Here is an 18,336-nt window from a genome sequence, read left to right as displayed (position 1 = left end):
ATTTAAGTAAACAGCCTTCAAATAGCACTCTGCTGATGGGGTCTTTTCTAGAGGTGACTACATTTCAGTAGGGCGTAAACTGATTTCTAACTTGCATTTAAACTTTGGAAGTTTGCATTCAAGATATAATGAGACAGGACAGGATCTTATTTCAGAAGGTGCTATTGAAAATCCAAACCTAAATGCAAGATATTCTCACCGTCCAAAACTGATCTTTCAGGGGACAGTCCATAAATAAAAAGATTAAAAGCAACACCCTTTTTAACAAAATCACATGATAATCAAACACATTGTTGATTTCTCCTCCCTGCTCACACACTCCACGGTGTGTGTTCATCTTAACTTAGATTTTGCTGTTTATGCTCAGGCAACTCTGTTTCTCCCAGATGTACATTTATGTGAATCAAGGATTATCAGTTATTGTAACATGATCTTTCCTCTCATTTTTACCATATTTTGAGAAACTGAAATAATTGTCAGCACTGTTTCAAAGGAGTCACCCTGGAACACTAGCAAGCCCCACAGAAATGAAGAAGGCAGCTCACAGTTTGGAGTATCCCATGCTTTCAGCATTCTCAGGCAGTTTTATCACATAAAGCATGGTCAGATTCTGCAGCTCAGGCCATCAAAATGACCCAGCTCAGTAATCCAGCTCTACACCACAGTTTCCTATATGTCAGATCCCAGAAGGTAGATATACTGAAGGAAAAAAGAAATAATTATTATTTTTTTTTTAAAGAAAATAATTCGTTTAAAGAAAACCACCTTCCCAGCACAGGAATGGAGTTTTGAAGATATTTGGAGAAAGATTTGATATTCCAGATGCTCTTGTGAGATAAATCCTCTAAGCTCTTTTAGATCAGTCATTTTCTCTAACAGCTAAGCCACCAGAAGTTGGGGAAGCTCAGACTTTGATGCCCATTTAGGAAAACCATGATGGATGATATTTAGTACTTTGTAAGTCAGACTAGATTATCACGGTGATTCCTGTCTGCTTTTAAAAACCTATTGATCCACTGGTGTCAGCACTGCAGAAGACAGCAAGTAGAAGCTTTCAAAATACTTTTAAGAAGGGGACTATTGCTAACTTTGATGTGGTAAAATTCCAACATCGTGATGTATCTCCTGACAAGAAGAAAATTAAACTTCTGTTAATTAATACATTAATTTTAATTGGATTTTTCACAAGGCATATAGTAATCAGATTCTGAAAAGATGACTGAATGCATCCACATAGGAAACATCGATCTGCTGTGTAACACTAACTTGAAAGATTTAAACTCCTAATTCAGTTTTCTTGTCTGAGGAGCCTTTCCAGCAGTTTTGCATATAGTGGTCCTCTGGGTCTGGAAAAGTTTCTAAGCATAAACCAGTGAAGGAAGTCAGCAGAAAAGCTTTAACAAGAACAGGAATTAAGTCTTGTTCCAGTGAAGCTTGAGCAACGCTATGAATAGGTCACATACATCACGAAAATCAGCCATGAAATATAAGAACTTGCAGCCATCCAGAGACTGATTAATGATTCAAATAAGCAATTTCTTTTCATAATTGTACTTAGGGAACATTAGGGACACAGACCCCATTCAACAGCTTAAACTGGGCTCTAGATCAAGAAAACATATGCAAAACTGCAGGGTTGCTGCCTGCAAAAGCCAGCTAGTAATGCTACCAGCATTAAGCTATTTTTTGATGCCTATGAAACTAAAAGTGCAGTTTTTCAGGTTTAAGGAAAATAACAACTCTGGAAGCAGCTCAACTTCATTATAATCCTCATAGGATGAATTTGCAAAAGGAAAAGACCCTGGCAACCTGAAATCATAAAGGGTATCTATTATACCCTGCAAAAGAGAAACACTATTATTCGTTCAGCTCTAGTCACCCACTCTGTAACTAAAGCCTATCTGCCTAAATATCCCCACTGGATCCATTAGTTACCTTCCTTTCAGCTGCTAGGCACTTGCTCTGTTTTTCTCACAGGATTCCTGTTCTCAGGCCTGGGGTCTGGTTGACACAATAAACCAGGCACAAGCTGAAAATAAGCAGTGGAGAATCCTGTCTACAGGATTATTTGGGATAGCTGTTTTGGAATGGCATATGCCAAGAAATCAGTGGACCTATCCCATACCTCTGCATGTTGTCACAAAGACAATATAATGGCCTCCCCTGAGGACAATGATCTTTTATCTAGGGAAATCATATCGTTTGTAGACTTTTTCCATCAAAACACAGTTTCACTTTTCTTTTTTCTTTTTTGTATGGCACTGCAAAGTAACTCCCCTAAGATTCAGGTCTCTGCAAGCACCAGGATTACAGGAATGCAGAGGTACACAGGACAGAGCAGAGCTCTCTTTAGGCAGAACAACCACTACTGGCTGTCCACAAACCTGATAGTGCTGATCCAGCCACCACAGAGCCACCCCTTCTATTTAATCTGGGAATAGCACAAGAGACTGTCAGAGAGCAGGAGTTGTGTTTGCTTTGCCATGCATGAGCTCATGAAAACACAGCCACACAGAGGACCCTGGATGTTTAAGGAAACAATGCAAGCAAAAGCACAAATAAGCACAAAAAGCTCATATCATCCAATGACAACTTAGATTCTTAACTTCTTTAAAATCATTTGGTTAGAAATTTGCCAGTGCTTTTCAGAAATTTGAAACAGGCAACAGGTTGATTGCCTTTATCTTCACGCTTGTCAATTCCCCCCAAAAAGGCTATCAGATGTATAAATTCCTCTTTCAAAAATGAAAACTACCATTAAACCACAGTTATCCATGTTATCTGACTTGTCCCCCATAAAGAGCAGCTCTAATTTGGGAATTCCCTTTAGGCTCCTCACTGTGAACACCAAAGAAAATAACTCATTTAGCTTTTCTGCAAAGACCTTATTTTCCTTGAGCACTTCTTTTACATCTTGATCATCTATCAACCTTATAGACCTTCAGGCATGCTTCTTGCCTCTGATGTGTTTGAAAAAGTTTTTATTATTAGTTTTTACGCCTTTAGCAAGTTATTCTTCAAAATTGTTTTTGTCCGCTATTATTATGGGTTTGCATTTAACTTGCCAGAGTGTACTGGGCTTTTTTTTTTTCCCCCTTAGTTCATTTGGGCAAGACTTCAAAGGGTGTCCTTTAACGCTAATGACCTTGTTCAGTCTAATAATCCCCTTTGCTAACTTCTCATGCAACCTTTTATAAAGTTGTGGAGTTTTTCCAATAGGGGTAACACACTCTAATGGTAAAGCTACACAAATGCATTGCTACAATGGGGATTTTATATAGCTGCCATGTCACCCCAAAGTGTTATTTTGTTCTATTTTGCCCTTTTAGTGACTGCTTTAGATTTCTTTTCCATGTTATGTTGGCCACCTTTCAGAAGTATGTGCCACTCTAAGATCTTTTTGGTTTTCATATTTCACCAGGAATGATGAATTTGAGCGTATTTGTGTTTATTATTACAGAATGTTTATTTGACCGATACATCTTCAATCAAGACTTAATACTTGCTAAGGGATAAATATAACAAAATCTGCTCTTCTCTTTCAGGCTTTTTGATTTCTTGCTTCCAGAAGATGTCATTTTTGAAGTGTATAAATGCAGTTTCTACGTCACCTTTAATAATGACCCTTAATCAGGCTCTGCCATTAGGTTGAGTCCTCATTGCTTCTGTGGTAGTTCTGAGCATGACACAATGAAGATGCTTAGTACAACCATCCCACTTTGGCATGAAATTTTACTGCACAGAGATTGTGAGATTGTTCAGTACTTGTTGATACAATTCCACTCCCTGCCTCAATTTTTCCCCCTTCTTTTATTTCCTTTTCCCTTTTTTGCTTCTGATCCTTCCTTGAACTATAATGTCACTCCTCCACTGGCTTGGTTTCCACTGTTATTGGTATATAATTTTACACTGCTATTCCAGTGCTTCCTGACTGAGATGCTATTATGTCAATATCCTCATTTAAAATCAGCATTTTACTTTACCCATCTTCATTGCATAAACTGGACTAATTGTCCACTGGCTCTATTACTGCTATCTTGCACCAGTAGAATAACATGAACAGACACAGTTAGGTCAAACACTTGGCCAGCTGTCTCTAAATCATTTTTGAATTCTAAGTGCTCTTTTGTATTAAATAAAAAAGCCCTGGCAGTGACTTTGCCCCTGTGTCTTAAAAGGCAAATGCAATCCCGGGAAAATTGAACAAAGGGCATGGTCCCAATGCCTCCTGAAGTGGGAAAAATAAAATGGATCAGCTCATTCCAGGCATTTCCACTTGCATCCTGTGAGAAGCCCTGACTGTAAGAAGCTCAGGCAAGAGGCAGCTGGAATTGAGAGCTGTAGCGTGCAGGAGCTCATTCTCCTCAGAGCTCAGCAGTTCAGATGCAAGCACTGAAGCAGACTTGTCAGTGACCTTGGCTCTGACCCACTTTATAGAAGCACTTGGGGAAGGAGCAGGAGAGAAGGGGGAGGTTTTCATAAGTGGCTAAAAAAAAAAAAAACAACAGCTCAAACTCTCGTGTCTCACTGAAAAACTGAGAAGGGGAGGAGAAACATGAAACCAGAATTACTGAGGAGGAGCTTAATGCTATCACCCAGTCTCAAGGAAACTCTCAATGCAGCACTGAACATGTCAGCCACTCCCTGATTAATGTTGCTTAAAATTAAAAAACCCCAAATCCTCTCTCCCCAATGCAGTTGCTAAGAGGAATTCAATAACATCCCATCTGTAGGAATTACAGAATGTTGAAGCAGGAAGAAGTTGCAAGGGAGGGAGAAAAGAATCCATGCTGAACCCCTCTTGTGCACTCAGTCCAAGAAAAAAAAAGTGTATTATATGAAGGGAATATTTTCCTTCATTGGCAAGGGGTAAATTCTTTGAAGAGATGGCTCTGATTCATCAGCAGGGTGCTGGCAGATGCCCCTAGAAAAATACAGAACATGGCTGTACATCTTCAAAAAACTATTTTAGGAGACACTATTTCCTCAGAGGGATATTTGAGTTGTGTTCAGCCCCCTAGGCACATCCCAGGAAAATACAACCATGTTTTGATGGTAGAGAGGATACTAAAGCTTTGATGGATAATATTTTGATCCAAGGTAAAAGAGAGGAGTTTGACTAAAGGCCCTAAAAAGCTGTGGAAAGAGACTGAGATGCTGAGCTAAAACTAAGAAAGCAACAACATAAGTTCCATGTAATAGCAATAAAACACCTGGAAGAAAAGATAAGGTGTACAGTAGATCACTGCAAAGTGGAGGTCATAACTAACATCTCTGCCCCAAACAAAAAGCAGTAGCACAGAGATTCCTCAGAATGGCAAACTCCTGAAAAAAAACCCAAACTGGTTTAGATGTTTAGAGTAGCAACGTGCAGATTCTACTGCTCACAGACACCCCAAGTCACAGGAGGAAAATATTACCACACATTGAGAGAATGTTAAAGAGTTGAGTGAAAGGGCACTTGTCTAGAAATGTGACAGCGAACCTGCAAGTGTGACCAAAACAAAACAAAATCAGCCAGAAAGCCTGTCTAGTTTAGAATAAATGTGGTTTACAATTCTCAAAATATAAATTTTTCTTAGCAAAAATTAAGAGTATTAGCAGTGGTTGGCCTGAATAGCATTCCCTTCCTTGACTATCACTTTAACAAAAAGTTCACAGTTGCAGGTGGAACTCCATCTAATGGTGTAAATGGTTCCTAAAAGTTACCAGAAAACTTACATATTCACTTTTATACCTACATTTTTATAGATATGAATATTTACATGTTGAAAACAAATCAAAGAGAAGGGACAAAAATCATAGATTAATTGGACATGAGAAGGAAATCTGTTATTGAGTGTATTCAACTGCCTCAAAAGGGAATTAACTCTATCTAAACTTTTTTCCAATAAATACCTGTCATAAAACCCTCCAGTGGCAAAGATTCTGCATCTCCTGCAAATAATCTGTTCTAGTGTAAAACCAGCTCTGCTACTTCCAAGTTTCTTTGAATATTGTGTGTGTTTAAAGGACTGTGGGAAGAAAGTTGCTAAGATCAGAAGCTGCTTTACCTGGTAAAAACATGGAACATATCAGTAGATCAAGAGAGAATGGTTACTCCAGGAAGTAGAATTATTAAAATTTCTTGAAAGGAACTGAGGAGTTCTTCTGAACTGTTACTCTCAGAAAATGCCACAGCTAACAAACTGACCATGCACACCACTTTTGCTTCTGTCAGCAGATACCAAATTTATCCATATTTAACAACAGAAGAGTTTAATGGGAATACTTTTAAACAGCCTGTGTGAAGTATAATCTTAGCTGGAACATTAGTAAATCTGATTATGCTGGTCCAACAAGAAGGTGTGAAATAGAGTCAAAATCCTAAGCACAAGCTATGGAATCAGACAAGGCTGGGTACCTCATGCTGCTGAATTACATCACTTGTAAGAGAGAAAGGTTGTGAACTAAAATAAGAATGGTATTTCCAAAACACTGAAAAGTTACACTTCAGTCAATAGGGACTTGCAAGAGAGAAGTGATGCAGGGCACTTCTGAAATATCAACAGAGTGGCACAAACACAAACATTACCATAAAAAGAGGCCACAGGGCAATCACAGCTGAGCACAGACTGCTCTGTGCTCTGATGAGCAGAGGTAATCGCTCTTCTAACATCAGCAGGAGAGAAATAAGAGGCAGCATGTTGGCCATTTTGCCTAAGAAGAACTCAGAATAACATATACTATATTATCCTGAGACTTGCTGGCAAAAGATGATGCCTGGCAATGGCTGTTTTGGTGTCAGACTGAAAACCATCAAGTACAAATGACAACCCAGGATGTCTGAGGGACTCTCTGAGCATCACTTCCCAGTGGGTTGTTAAAATTCAATATTGAGTTTAAAATGATTATTCACTACTATTGTGTTGTTTAGCTGGGGAAAGAAGCTGAAGAGCTCTGCTAACAGCAAAATGGAGCCAGGTAGTGTGTGATGCTGCAGATCTCATTACCCTGAGTTAATCTGCTAGGACTCCTCACGCCAGATGATGCAGACCCCAGCTGATCTGTTTGGCTCCAAGTGAGTTCTGAGCAACACCAAACCCCAACCCACAGCCTTTCCAAATGTTTATTAACACCCAAGCTGGCTTCAGCTAGAATGAGAACGAGCTTATAATTTTCCAGTGAAATATATTTCAGTTTGTTGCTCCAATTTATAACAGGAGCAGAGGAGATGATGAGGGAAAAGAAGAATTTTTGAAGAGAAAACAATTGCTTGCAGTCATTCAAATGTTAGATTAGAAGATGCTACTTGAGGGCTTATAGCGTAAGAAGCCTAAGTGTACAATTTTGATGTGAAACCCTTGCAAAATCTGTTGTTGTACTTTACTTGTCAACTATCCAGTCTCACATTGATGATAATGCTAACAACATCATTTCACAAGATGAGTGGAAGCAGAGCTTCTAAGATTGACACAATTTGCAGGACTGACAAAAATAAATTTTATGTCACTCTCCAGCAAAGCACACACATCTTGGAGACCAGATGCATTTTTGTAAATGTGAAGTTGTCTGGTGAAGATTGTGGCACTGCCCCAGGCAGAGAGGATGTGAGGTCACTAAAGCCACACTGAGGGATAGCTGCAACCTGCAAAATATCAGTTATAGGATCCTAAGTCTACACTTTTTGACCTAGTTTTCCATGAAACCCGAATGCTTCTCTCAAAATATGGCAGGGATACTAGCAAAAAAAAAAAAAAAAAAAATCCTGATTTGTTTCACTGCAAAAATTGAGGCTAATGGAGAAAGTGAGGGGTTGGATGTGGTGCATGTGGGGCACTCATTGACAGTGGGTGACCTAAATTGTGTCAGCAATGGGGAACCTGTGTCAAGTATCAACAACTGAGTTGGATCTTTGAAAGAGTTGAGAAGGGATCTGGAGTGGTAAGAACACCTGAAACCTCCTGGCAGCAATTAAAACACAGAACCAGAATGGGAGAAACAGGAAAGAAAGTCTGTGGCCTTGAGAAACCACCTGGCTGGACAGTGCAGTGAGCTGTAATGAGTTACAAATAGTCAGACAGACAATGTGTTTCCCTTCAGCTGGGAGCTAACCTGCTTCACACACCTCTCAACCTTCAACCTCCCCTGTTTTCCTGTGTCAGAGCTTATCAGCAACAAGCTGCAACTCAGAGATCAGGCCTTTTCCTATAACAAGCCTTCTCTGCTGCATCCCTGATTCAGGGATTCCTGATTCAGGATGTCCTGAGGAGAGCCAGCCCTGGGAGGATCCCATCTGCCCCTAAAGGGTCTGGGGAGAGATGCTAGCACAGACCCAGAGGCCTGTACATTCAGTACCTTTGGAAGAAAGCAAATATATTCTCTTTCTGAGGAAGAGCACAGTCATCTGCTGAAGAATCCAGTTACATTGTCTTACCAGACAAATGCTAATTCCCCTGTACTCTTATTGCTTGCCCACTCAAGCCTACCTGGATCGAAAGCTAGGCCTCCTCAGAGACAGGAAGATTGGAAAATAATGATTTTGTTCAGGCCTGAGCCTGCACATGGGATCTTAAAAACCTCCTGGAAAACATAAAAGGTGTCATCCACCTTTAAATACCACCCCCTCCCCATGCCTACAGTATTGTTTACTCATCCTTTCTTATTACTAATTCTGTTGTCAGCAGATACCCCTGAAGCCCACAGGCTCTTTCCCTCCCTCGTTCCTGTCCACAGCAATAGGAGATTGCCATCTTCTATCAGCTAATTCATCAGCCTTTGTGGCAGATGTCTGTGTGGTGGATCTAAAGGTTCCAGCCCAGCAGATGACTCAGAGTTTAGCATGCTGGGGCTTTCATTTTGCATTGAATCAGTGAAAACTTTCACCCAGAATAGTATTAAAAGTAAGCAAGGGCTGCAACATCAAGCATTCCAATGTCAGGAATGGATACAGAAAAGTCACTTATGCAGAAATAATTTAGATTTTAGTATATGTGTGCATGAATAAGGAGAAGATAATTAAGGTGCACATCCCAGGTAAATGAGGTTTTTTGTTTTCTTTTTGTTTCAGAGAGGTCTCCAGCTCACTGAAGGCACAGGATGAACAGCATCCAGCAAAGGAATCATTTGCTTGTAGGAGTCCAGCTTCAGTTCAACAGGAGGTGAAAAACAGGCAGAATAGAAGAAACATGGAAGAAAGAAGACCAACTCCAGTGCTGAAATGAGAATGTCTGTATTTGCATTTGGGAGGGACAAATGACTTGAAACAGATTCATTCCAAGCAGTCAGTTGCTCCCCATTCCCTGTCTTCTAGCTCCTACGAGAACCAAATGACAGAAATAGTCTATCCCAATCTGCCTTGCAGAAAGAAGGGATAGAAACAACACAGTGAACAATCTTTGCTGAATGACATGAAACAAATCTGATCCCAGGCACCTTAAATTATCTATCACAAATGAGTAGGTGGTTGTGATCATACCTGTCTGCATCCTATCTGCATGAGGATAACACATTTATCTCTCATGGGTCCCCCCAAACAAATAATCCTCACTTCTGCCATGCTCCCAGGGCACAGCAATGACTAGAACAAAAGAGCATAGGAGGTAACTAACAGATCTATCCTCAGAGCAGTAACTGAACAGTGCACAGCAAACACAGGACAAGGCTGAACAATGAACACTGCAGCTAAAACAAAACACTGAGTAGCTGCTTTTTTGTGGAAGTTTTCCATTTGGAGAACTCGGTGAGGCAGGGGTCTGGATGGGAGAATAACCTGAGCCCCTGTGATCAAAGGCCATGTCACAATGCACATATCAGGGGACTGAGCTGACACTCCCTGAGTTCACTCACTAAATCTGATTGAAAGGGTGCATTTTCTTGCTGGGAGAAGTGCTGGATAGTCATGAAACCTGTCTGACAACCAAGCATTTATGGTGCTCTCTCTGTGGCTTCACATTACCCCAGAGATTGGGGTAAGAGTTTTGATCTCTGTAGACCATCAATACATCTGGAGATTGCCAGTACTGACCACTTGATCCCCAGAATAAAACATTTCAGCACCTGTTTGACCAGAAGCACAGAAGGAATTTTGGTGAATTCAATCAGATTGTTCACGTGTTTCAGTCTAGCTGAATTAGATTCCTTACCTAGAACACAGACATTCATACTCCAAACAGCTCTGCATGAAGTGTGTTATCATGCACAGGCAGAAATATTTGGTCCCACAGCTCAGCTGTTGAAATGGCTCATATGAACCTGCTGTAACATGCTCCAAACAAAAGTCAGCCGAGTTGGTTTAAACAGTTCATGTTCTAAGATAATTCTGCTGCCTGTTCCATCACAGATAGGGAAACCATCAACAGGTATCATTTGGTGGAGTAGTGGGAAGACATTTCTTGCTCGTTTATGGGCAGGGAAAGGTACTTGGGAACAAAAATATCCCCATCCAACAGCACATGATCTAGAAGAGTCTATCACTTCAGTCTCATCTGCAAGACTGACAGCACTAGAAACAGCTGAGAACATCTCATTTCATGTAGGTCAACACAATGACAGTGTTAGCTGTTACTGGGTCAAAATCAGTGACTGGGAGATCAAAATCTTCCTATAATTCTCTCATATCTTGACCCATCTGTTCCTTCCTGTGGATGATATGGCCCTTATGGAATTTGAAACACTTTAAAAATAAAATAAAATAAGCACATTTTGTAAAACCCAGATCAACAGTGAACCACAAGTGCTTTGGATTATTTTTATACAGTAATACAGCAAACACTCAGCCTTGGAACACTCAGTGCTGGAATCACTGAGGCTGTGGCATTGTGTGTGTGTGCCTCATACCCACTTCACTTATTTCTGTGTCACTCATCCTCCCTGCTCCAGAATGAACTTTTTTTCAAAGGAAAGAGCTTATCTCCCATACTGCAGAGCAGAAGAAAAATCCTCCTATGCAGCAATATTTAAAACATGGTTTTATGGTCTTATGGCAGCTAATTTTCCTTAAGTGATTTAAGGGAATGAATACATCTAAAAGTCCTGCACTGAGCTGTTCTGCAATGGCAACATGAAGCCAAACTTCCTCTGCTTTAAACAATCCAATTCTTTGGTCAGACCTTCACAGCAGATCTTGTCTGCAGTGGGAGGGATGAAGGTTATTTTTTTATTGCAGTTTTTTTTTTTTTTTAGGAACATAGACTTTGCATTTTACTTCATTTCATATTCCCCAGTGTGAGAAGACTTCAGGTGAGGAGAGGGTGGCAGGACAGACGTGTTCAACTGCAAAATTCCTGATGTGAGGCAGTTTGACACCAGCCCTCCTGCAGAAGGTCACCTGTGCATGCAGCCAACCATCTATCATGTATTACTCATCTGAAAGAAACACCTAAAACTTTTAACTGCCTGAAGGGATTCAAAGCAGGTTTTATTCTGGCACTCCATCAGAGCTTAATGAAAGCAGCCACAGCTAAGGCAGGATGGTGCATGGACAGTGCTGTGCCCTTTCTCTGAGGCACTGGCATGCCTTCCTCTCTTGTCCCAGCACTTTGGAGATGATCTTTTCATACAGGTATTACTGGGATCAGAGGGACTAAGAATCTGGTATTGCCTGAGAATAGCAGTAATCCCATATACTGCATTGCATTGCTGAGCATCCCTAGAACAGCCAAAAAGGCTGATGTTGACAAGGGGATGATAAAACCAGACAAGAAGGGTTTTTTGATGGGTAGCTAATTCACTGAATAATGGAATTCTGAAGAGCAACCAGAACTTTGCTGGTACTTTAATTTAAAAAATTAATTTCTAAATAGTATTTAAAAAAAAAAATCTTAACCCTGAAAATGAAATGTTACACTTGTGTTTGAAAGGCTCCTTTTTCTTTCCCTCAGAAAGATATGAACTGGAACTGGTTCACCTCAGGCTGATCACTGGGGAGGGGTGGGAGACAGAGAGATGGAGGGAAAAAAAAAGATTTCCATTTCAGACAAACTCTCACCAAACAGTTCTTTTGATTTCTCATTTTAGCCACCAAAGCAAATTAATTCATTCTTCATACATAGGGCATCTGGAAGCTACCAGAATTTTCAAAGCTTCCTTAGAATGGGACGAAGCAGAAAAGAACTTCCCCCTACCTCCAAGAATAGCTTGTTTTTTCAGACACTGACTTTTAATACTGACAGGATTTGTTGCCTTATTGGCTTCAAGCATTTTCCTACACCAAACTTTCTTGCAATGTTTAAACACCTCCTCATTCTTGGAAAAAACTCTTCTTAAAGCAGTCTGCATGCTCTCCCCATCATCTAGAAGGAAAATTTTCTTGCTTTTTGGGGTAGAAAGCAGAGGAAAGACCAGGCTGGCTCCAAAGCTCCTCTCTGTGCCTTTCCATCATTATCATCATCACTTTAACAGAGCTTAGGAGTCTTGGTCAGAGGCACAATGTGCAGTGCAAGATGCTGCAGAAACTGAATAGAAAGACAAATTCTGTGCCTAACAATTAGCAGTCTAAGAAAATATTTTTCATGCAATTGGATTCCACTCCATATGTAAGGATCTTATCTATTAACCTATCTTCCTTGTACCTAAAACCTCCTCTGTACAGGTATTACTACTAGCTGGAAGATAAAAAGCCCAATTAAGATGTATTGGGAAAACCAGGAGTTAAATTAAAGGAGGTCTTATCCTATACATGATGTAGCCAGGGGTAAGAATCCTCTTTCTTTATTAGAAAGGCAAGCCAGGTCCCTTTTCACAGAAACAAAAAGGAAAGAAAGAAAGAAAAAATAGGAAAAATTAGCAAAACTTCAGGGAATTAAAGATTCACATTCCCTCTCCATTGTGAGAAGTAAAAAGAAAGGACAAATACCAGGAGTCCCGTAAAGAAAAAACAATAATAATCTATAAAATCTCCTCTTATTTTTTGGTAGTGATTTTTTCCTACCCATCTCCATTTTTTTTTCAGCAGTTTTTCTTAGGTGCCACGTTCAATAATCCTTCTGCGCTTTGATGTCAAACATTCAATAGCTGTCTGCCTCCCTCCCACTCCTCTTCTCCATATTCTCCGCAATCCATCTCCTCTGATTAGCTAAGATTTCACCTTCAAGAACACCTCTGCTTCTCTGGGTGAGCACGAGCGTGTGCGTGTGTGTTTATATAATATTTGCAAATATTCTCCCCCTCCTGCACTGCACACCACACAGCCACCACTGCCAGAGCCCTGGATTAAGCATCACTAACTCAATTTGGGGGGCCTGCTGTTTTGAATCCTTCTCAGAGCATGAGAGCAGCTGGATTGAATTTAGGCTCTGCCTAAATAATTCTAATAATTCTACATTAAAGTTATTTTGTAGTTAATCTGAGCTGAACTTCATTTCACTTGGTGCTTCCTGTGACAAAAGGTTCCTTGATCTCCTGCAGTGCGGGGTGTGGGTTTGCTGACTTCTCCCTTATTTTTGGTTTGCTATTGGGTTAAACCACATCAGAGCTGCTGGCATCTCACCCTGCAGAGAGAGAGGCTCTGTCCCTGAGCACAAGGGGTGGCTCAGCAGCTGTCCCCACTCACCGGGTTGTTGTACATGTCGATGATGAGCTCCTTCACCCCGTGCAGCGTGGGATGAGCCCACGGAGAGGGATTCGCCCAGTGCCGGTTCAGATCAAACCCCATCAGGGAGCACCTGCACAGAAAAAAAAAAAACACACAAAGGATTTATAGGGGTTGGAGCCTCTCCTGGGATCAGCTGCAGAATTAGGGTTGTAATCTGCAGCTGAAGTAGTTAAACACATTATTCTCAATGGGGAAACAATGCAAATGCTCTCCTGAGGAAAGACTGCAGCACTGTCCCCTTTCAGAAATAATATGACCAGCAAAATATCAACTGAAACAGCTTTGGTCATTCAGTCTTCTCCTCCACAACACCTGTGCTCACTGGATCCTTTGCCTTTTCCCAGCTTGGCATTGGAACAGCCTTGCCTGACCTTGGAGATTTTCCTGTCCCCAAGCTCTGGCTGAGGGTCAGCAGGTCAGCTCTGAGGGTGATTCACACCCTGCACCACCACACTGGACCTTCAGCCTGTCCTCAGCCAGGTTTGCACTCAGCAAGGCTGCTCAGAGCACTGCAGTCCGTGGCCATTAAGTTTGTGCTGAAGGGATTTAAAGCATGAATGTCACTGTGCCACTAACCCGGGGCCTCTCTATCTTCCCCTCCTGCAATTGCCTACACAAAAGTCAGCCAGCCAAGACACCAAGTTAAAGTGCTTATTGGCCATCAAATCTTGTAGGCACTGGAGCATGGATGCCACCTTGGCTTCTCCTTCCTGCCCTGACTCAGATCCCTCTCAGGATACTGTCTTGAATTGGATTCTGCTGCTCCCACCACACAGAGTAGAATCCAAATTCTTTGTGAAGCCCTATTGAAACTCAGGGGATTGTCATTAAACACAGAAACTGAAAATCTGAAAACTGAAAAAGCTGGAAGTGGCACAAGTCGGAGGAGGGGGAAATCATGTCTACCACAGAGATCACCTAGAAAATCTGTGGCCACTGATACAGGAAGAGAACTCTGTCATCTCAAGCTGAGTTTGGGATCAGCTGAGCAGATTCTTGCTCAGGAATTCAGTGGATGACCACACAAACAATAAAAGGCCAGGCAGAGGTGCAACTTCCTCTATAGTTAAAACAAACAAACAAAAAAATCAGCCTCGCTGCTAAGCCTTAAAGCTTCTTGAGAAAAGGAGAGCTTTCATTGATCCCATGTCTATTACAAGAATGTCTGTTCAGCCTTAATCTTTTAAACACACCTATGCAAACAATACAGATTCACTCCAGCAGTGCAATCCTTTGACAAAAAATTCTAAGAATCTGATGACCGAAAACATAGGTTTAATTGGCAAACAGAAAGGAAAAGAAAATGAAGACAGAGAGGGGAAATGCTATAACAAGTGAGGGGATGAAACCAGAGGATGAAATTAATTTCCAAACCTGATGAATAAATATTTTCTTATGAACCAAAAGATACAAAGTTAATGGGACATTCTTTTGTAAAAATTCTTCTGTGCATCTAAGCAAGCAGTAGCTGCTTTGCTCCTTGGGTTTTTACAGCCCAACCTTCAGCTCTGCAGGAGCTCAAATACCCAACTGAGCTCTGCAGCTCCATCATTGCTGACTTGGGTGGCTTGGTGGGGTGGAGAAGACATCTCCTTTTCGTGGTGGACACATCTTCTACAGAAAAGAGATGGAATTTTTTCTGGGCACTCCAACAACTACAATTCTACAGACAGCTCTGAAGGTTGCTGCCATCCCACCCTATAGCATATTGTTTCAGATTTCTCTCTCTCTTCTTTTTGTCTTCATGTTAACTCTCTGCACTAGTCTCTACTAAATCCCATCTTCTTTTGAACTCATAGACATTAATAAAAACCAGAAGTACTTCCAGAGACATAAGTGGAATTACACAGGATAAAACTGGCAGAAGAGCAGAATGAAAAGAATGAATTTTTCATTTAATAAAAGCAGAAACTGTCATGAGTTTTACTGTATTTTGGCACAGTTCCCAAGAAAACAACATTCTTCCTGTACAAAAACTTTCCTAAGAGCTCAGAATCTGAACTCATATCTCTGTATATAGTTAATGTGTCACATTTACATTTTCTTTTAATAATATTTAACACTAATAACACTAGAGAAAATGAACACATTTTGATTCCATTTTGTTCATCTCCAGAGCACATTGAAGCAGCCAAGCTAGAGAGCAGCAAAAGCAAATTTTAAGTTCAAACAGAGACTGTTAATATCAAACTTGGGGTTTGGGACCTTTCAGATAACTTTATCTAAGTCATCCCCATAGGGAAAAGAGGTAAGCAATACCTAATTTTTTGTAAGATCCTAAATAAGGCATTGCAATTTGCAGTGTTTGGATGTGTCAGGAATGTCTGGTGAGTGATGAATCTTGTAGTTTATTTAAAGCAACAAGAACAGTTGAAAATAGTTGTCTTTACTTGAAAAGACTTTATAAACAGAAGGAAGCAATGCTTAGCAAACAAGTTATTCATTTGGGAAGCTCCTCTGAGCTCTGTTTAATAGGAATCCAAATTAATTTCCAAATATCATTTAGCTAGTCTTTGATGTGGTATATCACATATTTATCAATGTAACAACAATTAATTAAGTTTCTGATGTAGGCATTACTATTTCTTTCCAGTCTGGAAACACTGTAATATTTTCTCCCCCCTCTTTCAGTTTTCAAGTCTTTTTTCTTTCCTTTTTGCCTAAAGACAAATTTGTATCTACCACATTCTCTCTTTATTCATCTGCCGCAAACTTGTGGCCTCTCTGAGGAAACATCAAGTTGTGTTCCTTGGTACTTCAGATTTGATTATTGACTCTATTACATGTAGAGCTCTCTCCCAAAGCTCACGTATATCAGGACACGACCAAAACACATGCAAGAGTCTCCCACGTGCCTATTGCAGATCCTGCACTCATTTTATTATCCTGCTCCCAGCTGATGAGATCTCCCTTGTGGCTAATGCCTCCAGTGCAAGAGCTTGAAGAGGATAACTTAAATATTGCATCTTGCACTGCCTGTTAATTCCTCCTCCCAGCCTTAAAGCAGCTAATTTTTGGAACACTTTGCTGCTCTTTCCACTGCTTAACTGTTTGCCTGCTGCTTCTGACACTGGGTAGGCAAAGTAGAAATATAGATATGCTCTGGAAACAGCAGCTCTGTGGTGGGAAACAAGTGTGGTCTAATTTAACACATAATCTTTCAATATTTGAGACCAGCTCTTTTATTCAGTGCTGTTATTTGCTTCAGTGCAGCTCCTCCAGTGGCTCTAAGTGTTGCCCTAATTTAAGAAAGTGCCTCCAGATCTGCCCTGTACAGATGAGATTTATTTTGTGCTGTAAATAAACTAATGAGTTTGGTACAAAATTACCAAGGGGGAGGAGACTAAAAAACCCCTCAATTATATCAAAGGACAGTTTAAGGGTGATCTTGGAAAGGTGACACAGAAGACAGAAAATCAGAAGACATCACAGACTCCAAGAGCTACAAGGGAAGACAAAAGCAGCTTCAGAATTAGTGAGGGCTGGGGCAAGGATGGATATTCCATTCCATGAGGCTTAAATGACCATGCCCATGAATGCTCTCAGGAATGCAGCAGGTCCCACTGCCACAGAGCCTGATGAGAAAGATGTGCTGGCACAGACTCTCCCAGGTCAGAAAAAATCATGGTCAGGATAGCTGAGCTATAAGCAAAGCAGCAATCTGCTACTATTACCTGATTGTGGTCTTCATTCCTACTCTGAAAACCTGGGTTTTGGTCACATAGTCACTGCAGCCACAAAAATGACATGTATGTAATTTAAAACATTTAAGCTGATAACCGTTGTTTGAATTTTGGATTATGCTTGCTATAGTTTGCTAGATATACAGACCACATACTGTGCTTCTGCTTTGTGACTGAATGTTCATTTAAATCAGGTTCTGTGAATATCCTTGTTGAATTAGAATTTGTGTTTCACTAACGTTTCCCAGCCTTTTTCTAAAATTTCTGTTTTCTGTAAGTAGATAAATTTATTACAGTGTTTATAAATTTACATAAACACAGTGCAAATTCAGTCAAAGCAAATGAGTTTCAAAATTGCACTGGAAACTGAAACATTTTGCAGTATTCATCCCTCCCTCCTTGGGAGGCAGCCAGATCTCAAGAGGTTACCAGCTCAACTCAGTAAAACCAAAGATGTTCAGACCAACATCCAGCTTGCTGGGCAGTTCTCTGGACAGAACCCCTTTGTGAGGACTGAACTCATCACTGCTTATGCAGCTCCTTTAATGACAACATCCTAAGGAAGGATTTAGTACCTAGGCCCATACTGCATTTATTTTTCAGGGCTTCTTCCTATTCTTTCAGGTTGTGCCTCTTCTTTCTAGAATCTCCAAGTCACAGAAACCTCCAGGAGCTCTGCCTTCCTTTACCTTCAGTTCTCCCTGCCCTGCTCATTCCTCCTGCCATGTGAGTCTAAGTCTCTTCCTAACAGACCCATTTCCACAAGGTGAGATACGGAGAATAACGGAGGAAAGGAGGTAAAGAAATCCTTTTTCACGCCGTGTGATTTATTACAAAGGGAACTCTGCACCCTTCCCTCCAGCTTTGTAAGGTGGCGTTGGTTCATTGGATCAGCGCCGGGTGAATCTCCAGATAATCTCCACACACAAAGCCAGGGAGTTCCAACCCACAAATGGCACTACCAACAGGGTTAGGATTTCAAATTGAAAAGGCAGTGGGGAGGGGGGAGCACTCACTTTTTTTTTTCCCCCTCTCAGCCTCATTGCAGTAAGACTGGAGACAGAGAGTAATTGGTCTGTG

At 40.8% G+C, this 18,336-nt stretch overlaps 1 protein-coding gene across 1 annotated transcript in view; it reads right to left on the bottom strand.

Annotated features, from left to right (window-relative positions):
* Positions 1 to 18,336, bottom strand: part of BEND5 (BEN domain containing 5) — an 860,026-nt gene that overhangs the window by 128,793 nt on the left and 712,897 nt on the right. Inside the window, exon 9 of the mRNA XM_085067639.1 lies at positions 13,532 to 13,643. Coding sequence (XP_084923765.1) covers positions 13,532 to 13,643 — 112 coding nt within the window. The remainder of the gene's footprint in view (positions 1 to 13,531; positions 13,644 to 18,336) is intronic.

This window comes from Lichenostomus cassidix, chromosome 8, assembly GCF_008360975.1.
Source record: "Lichenostomus cassidix isolate B80296 chromosome 8, HeHo_3.0, whole genome shotgun sequence".
NCBI classification, from domain to species: Eukaryota; Metazoa; Chordata; class Aves; order Passeriformes; family Meliphagidae; genus Lichenostomus; species Lichenostomus cassidix.
Note: the sequence above shows the minus strand (reverse complement) of the source record. Positions and strands in the feature narration are given on the sequence as shown.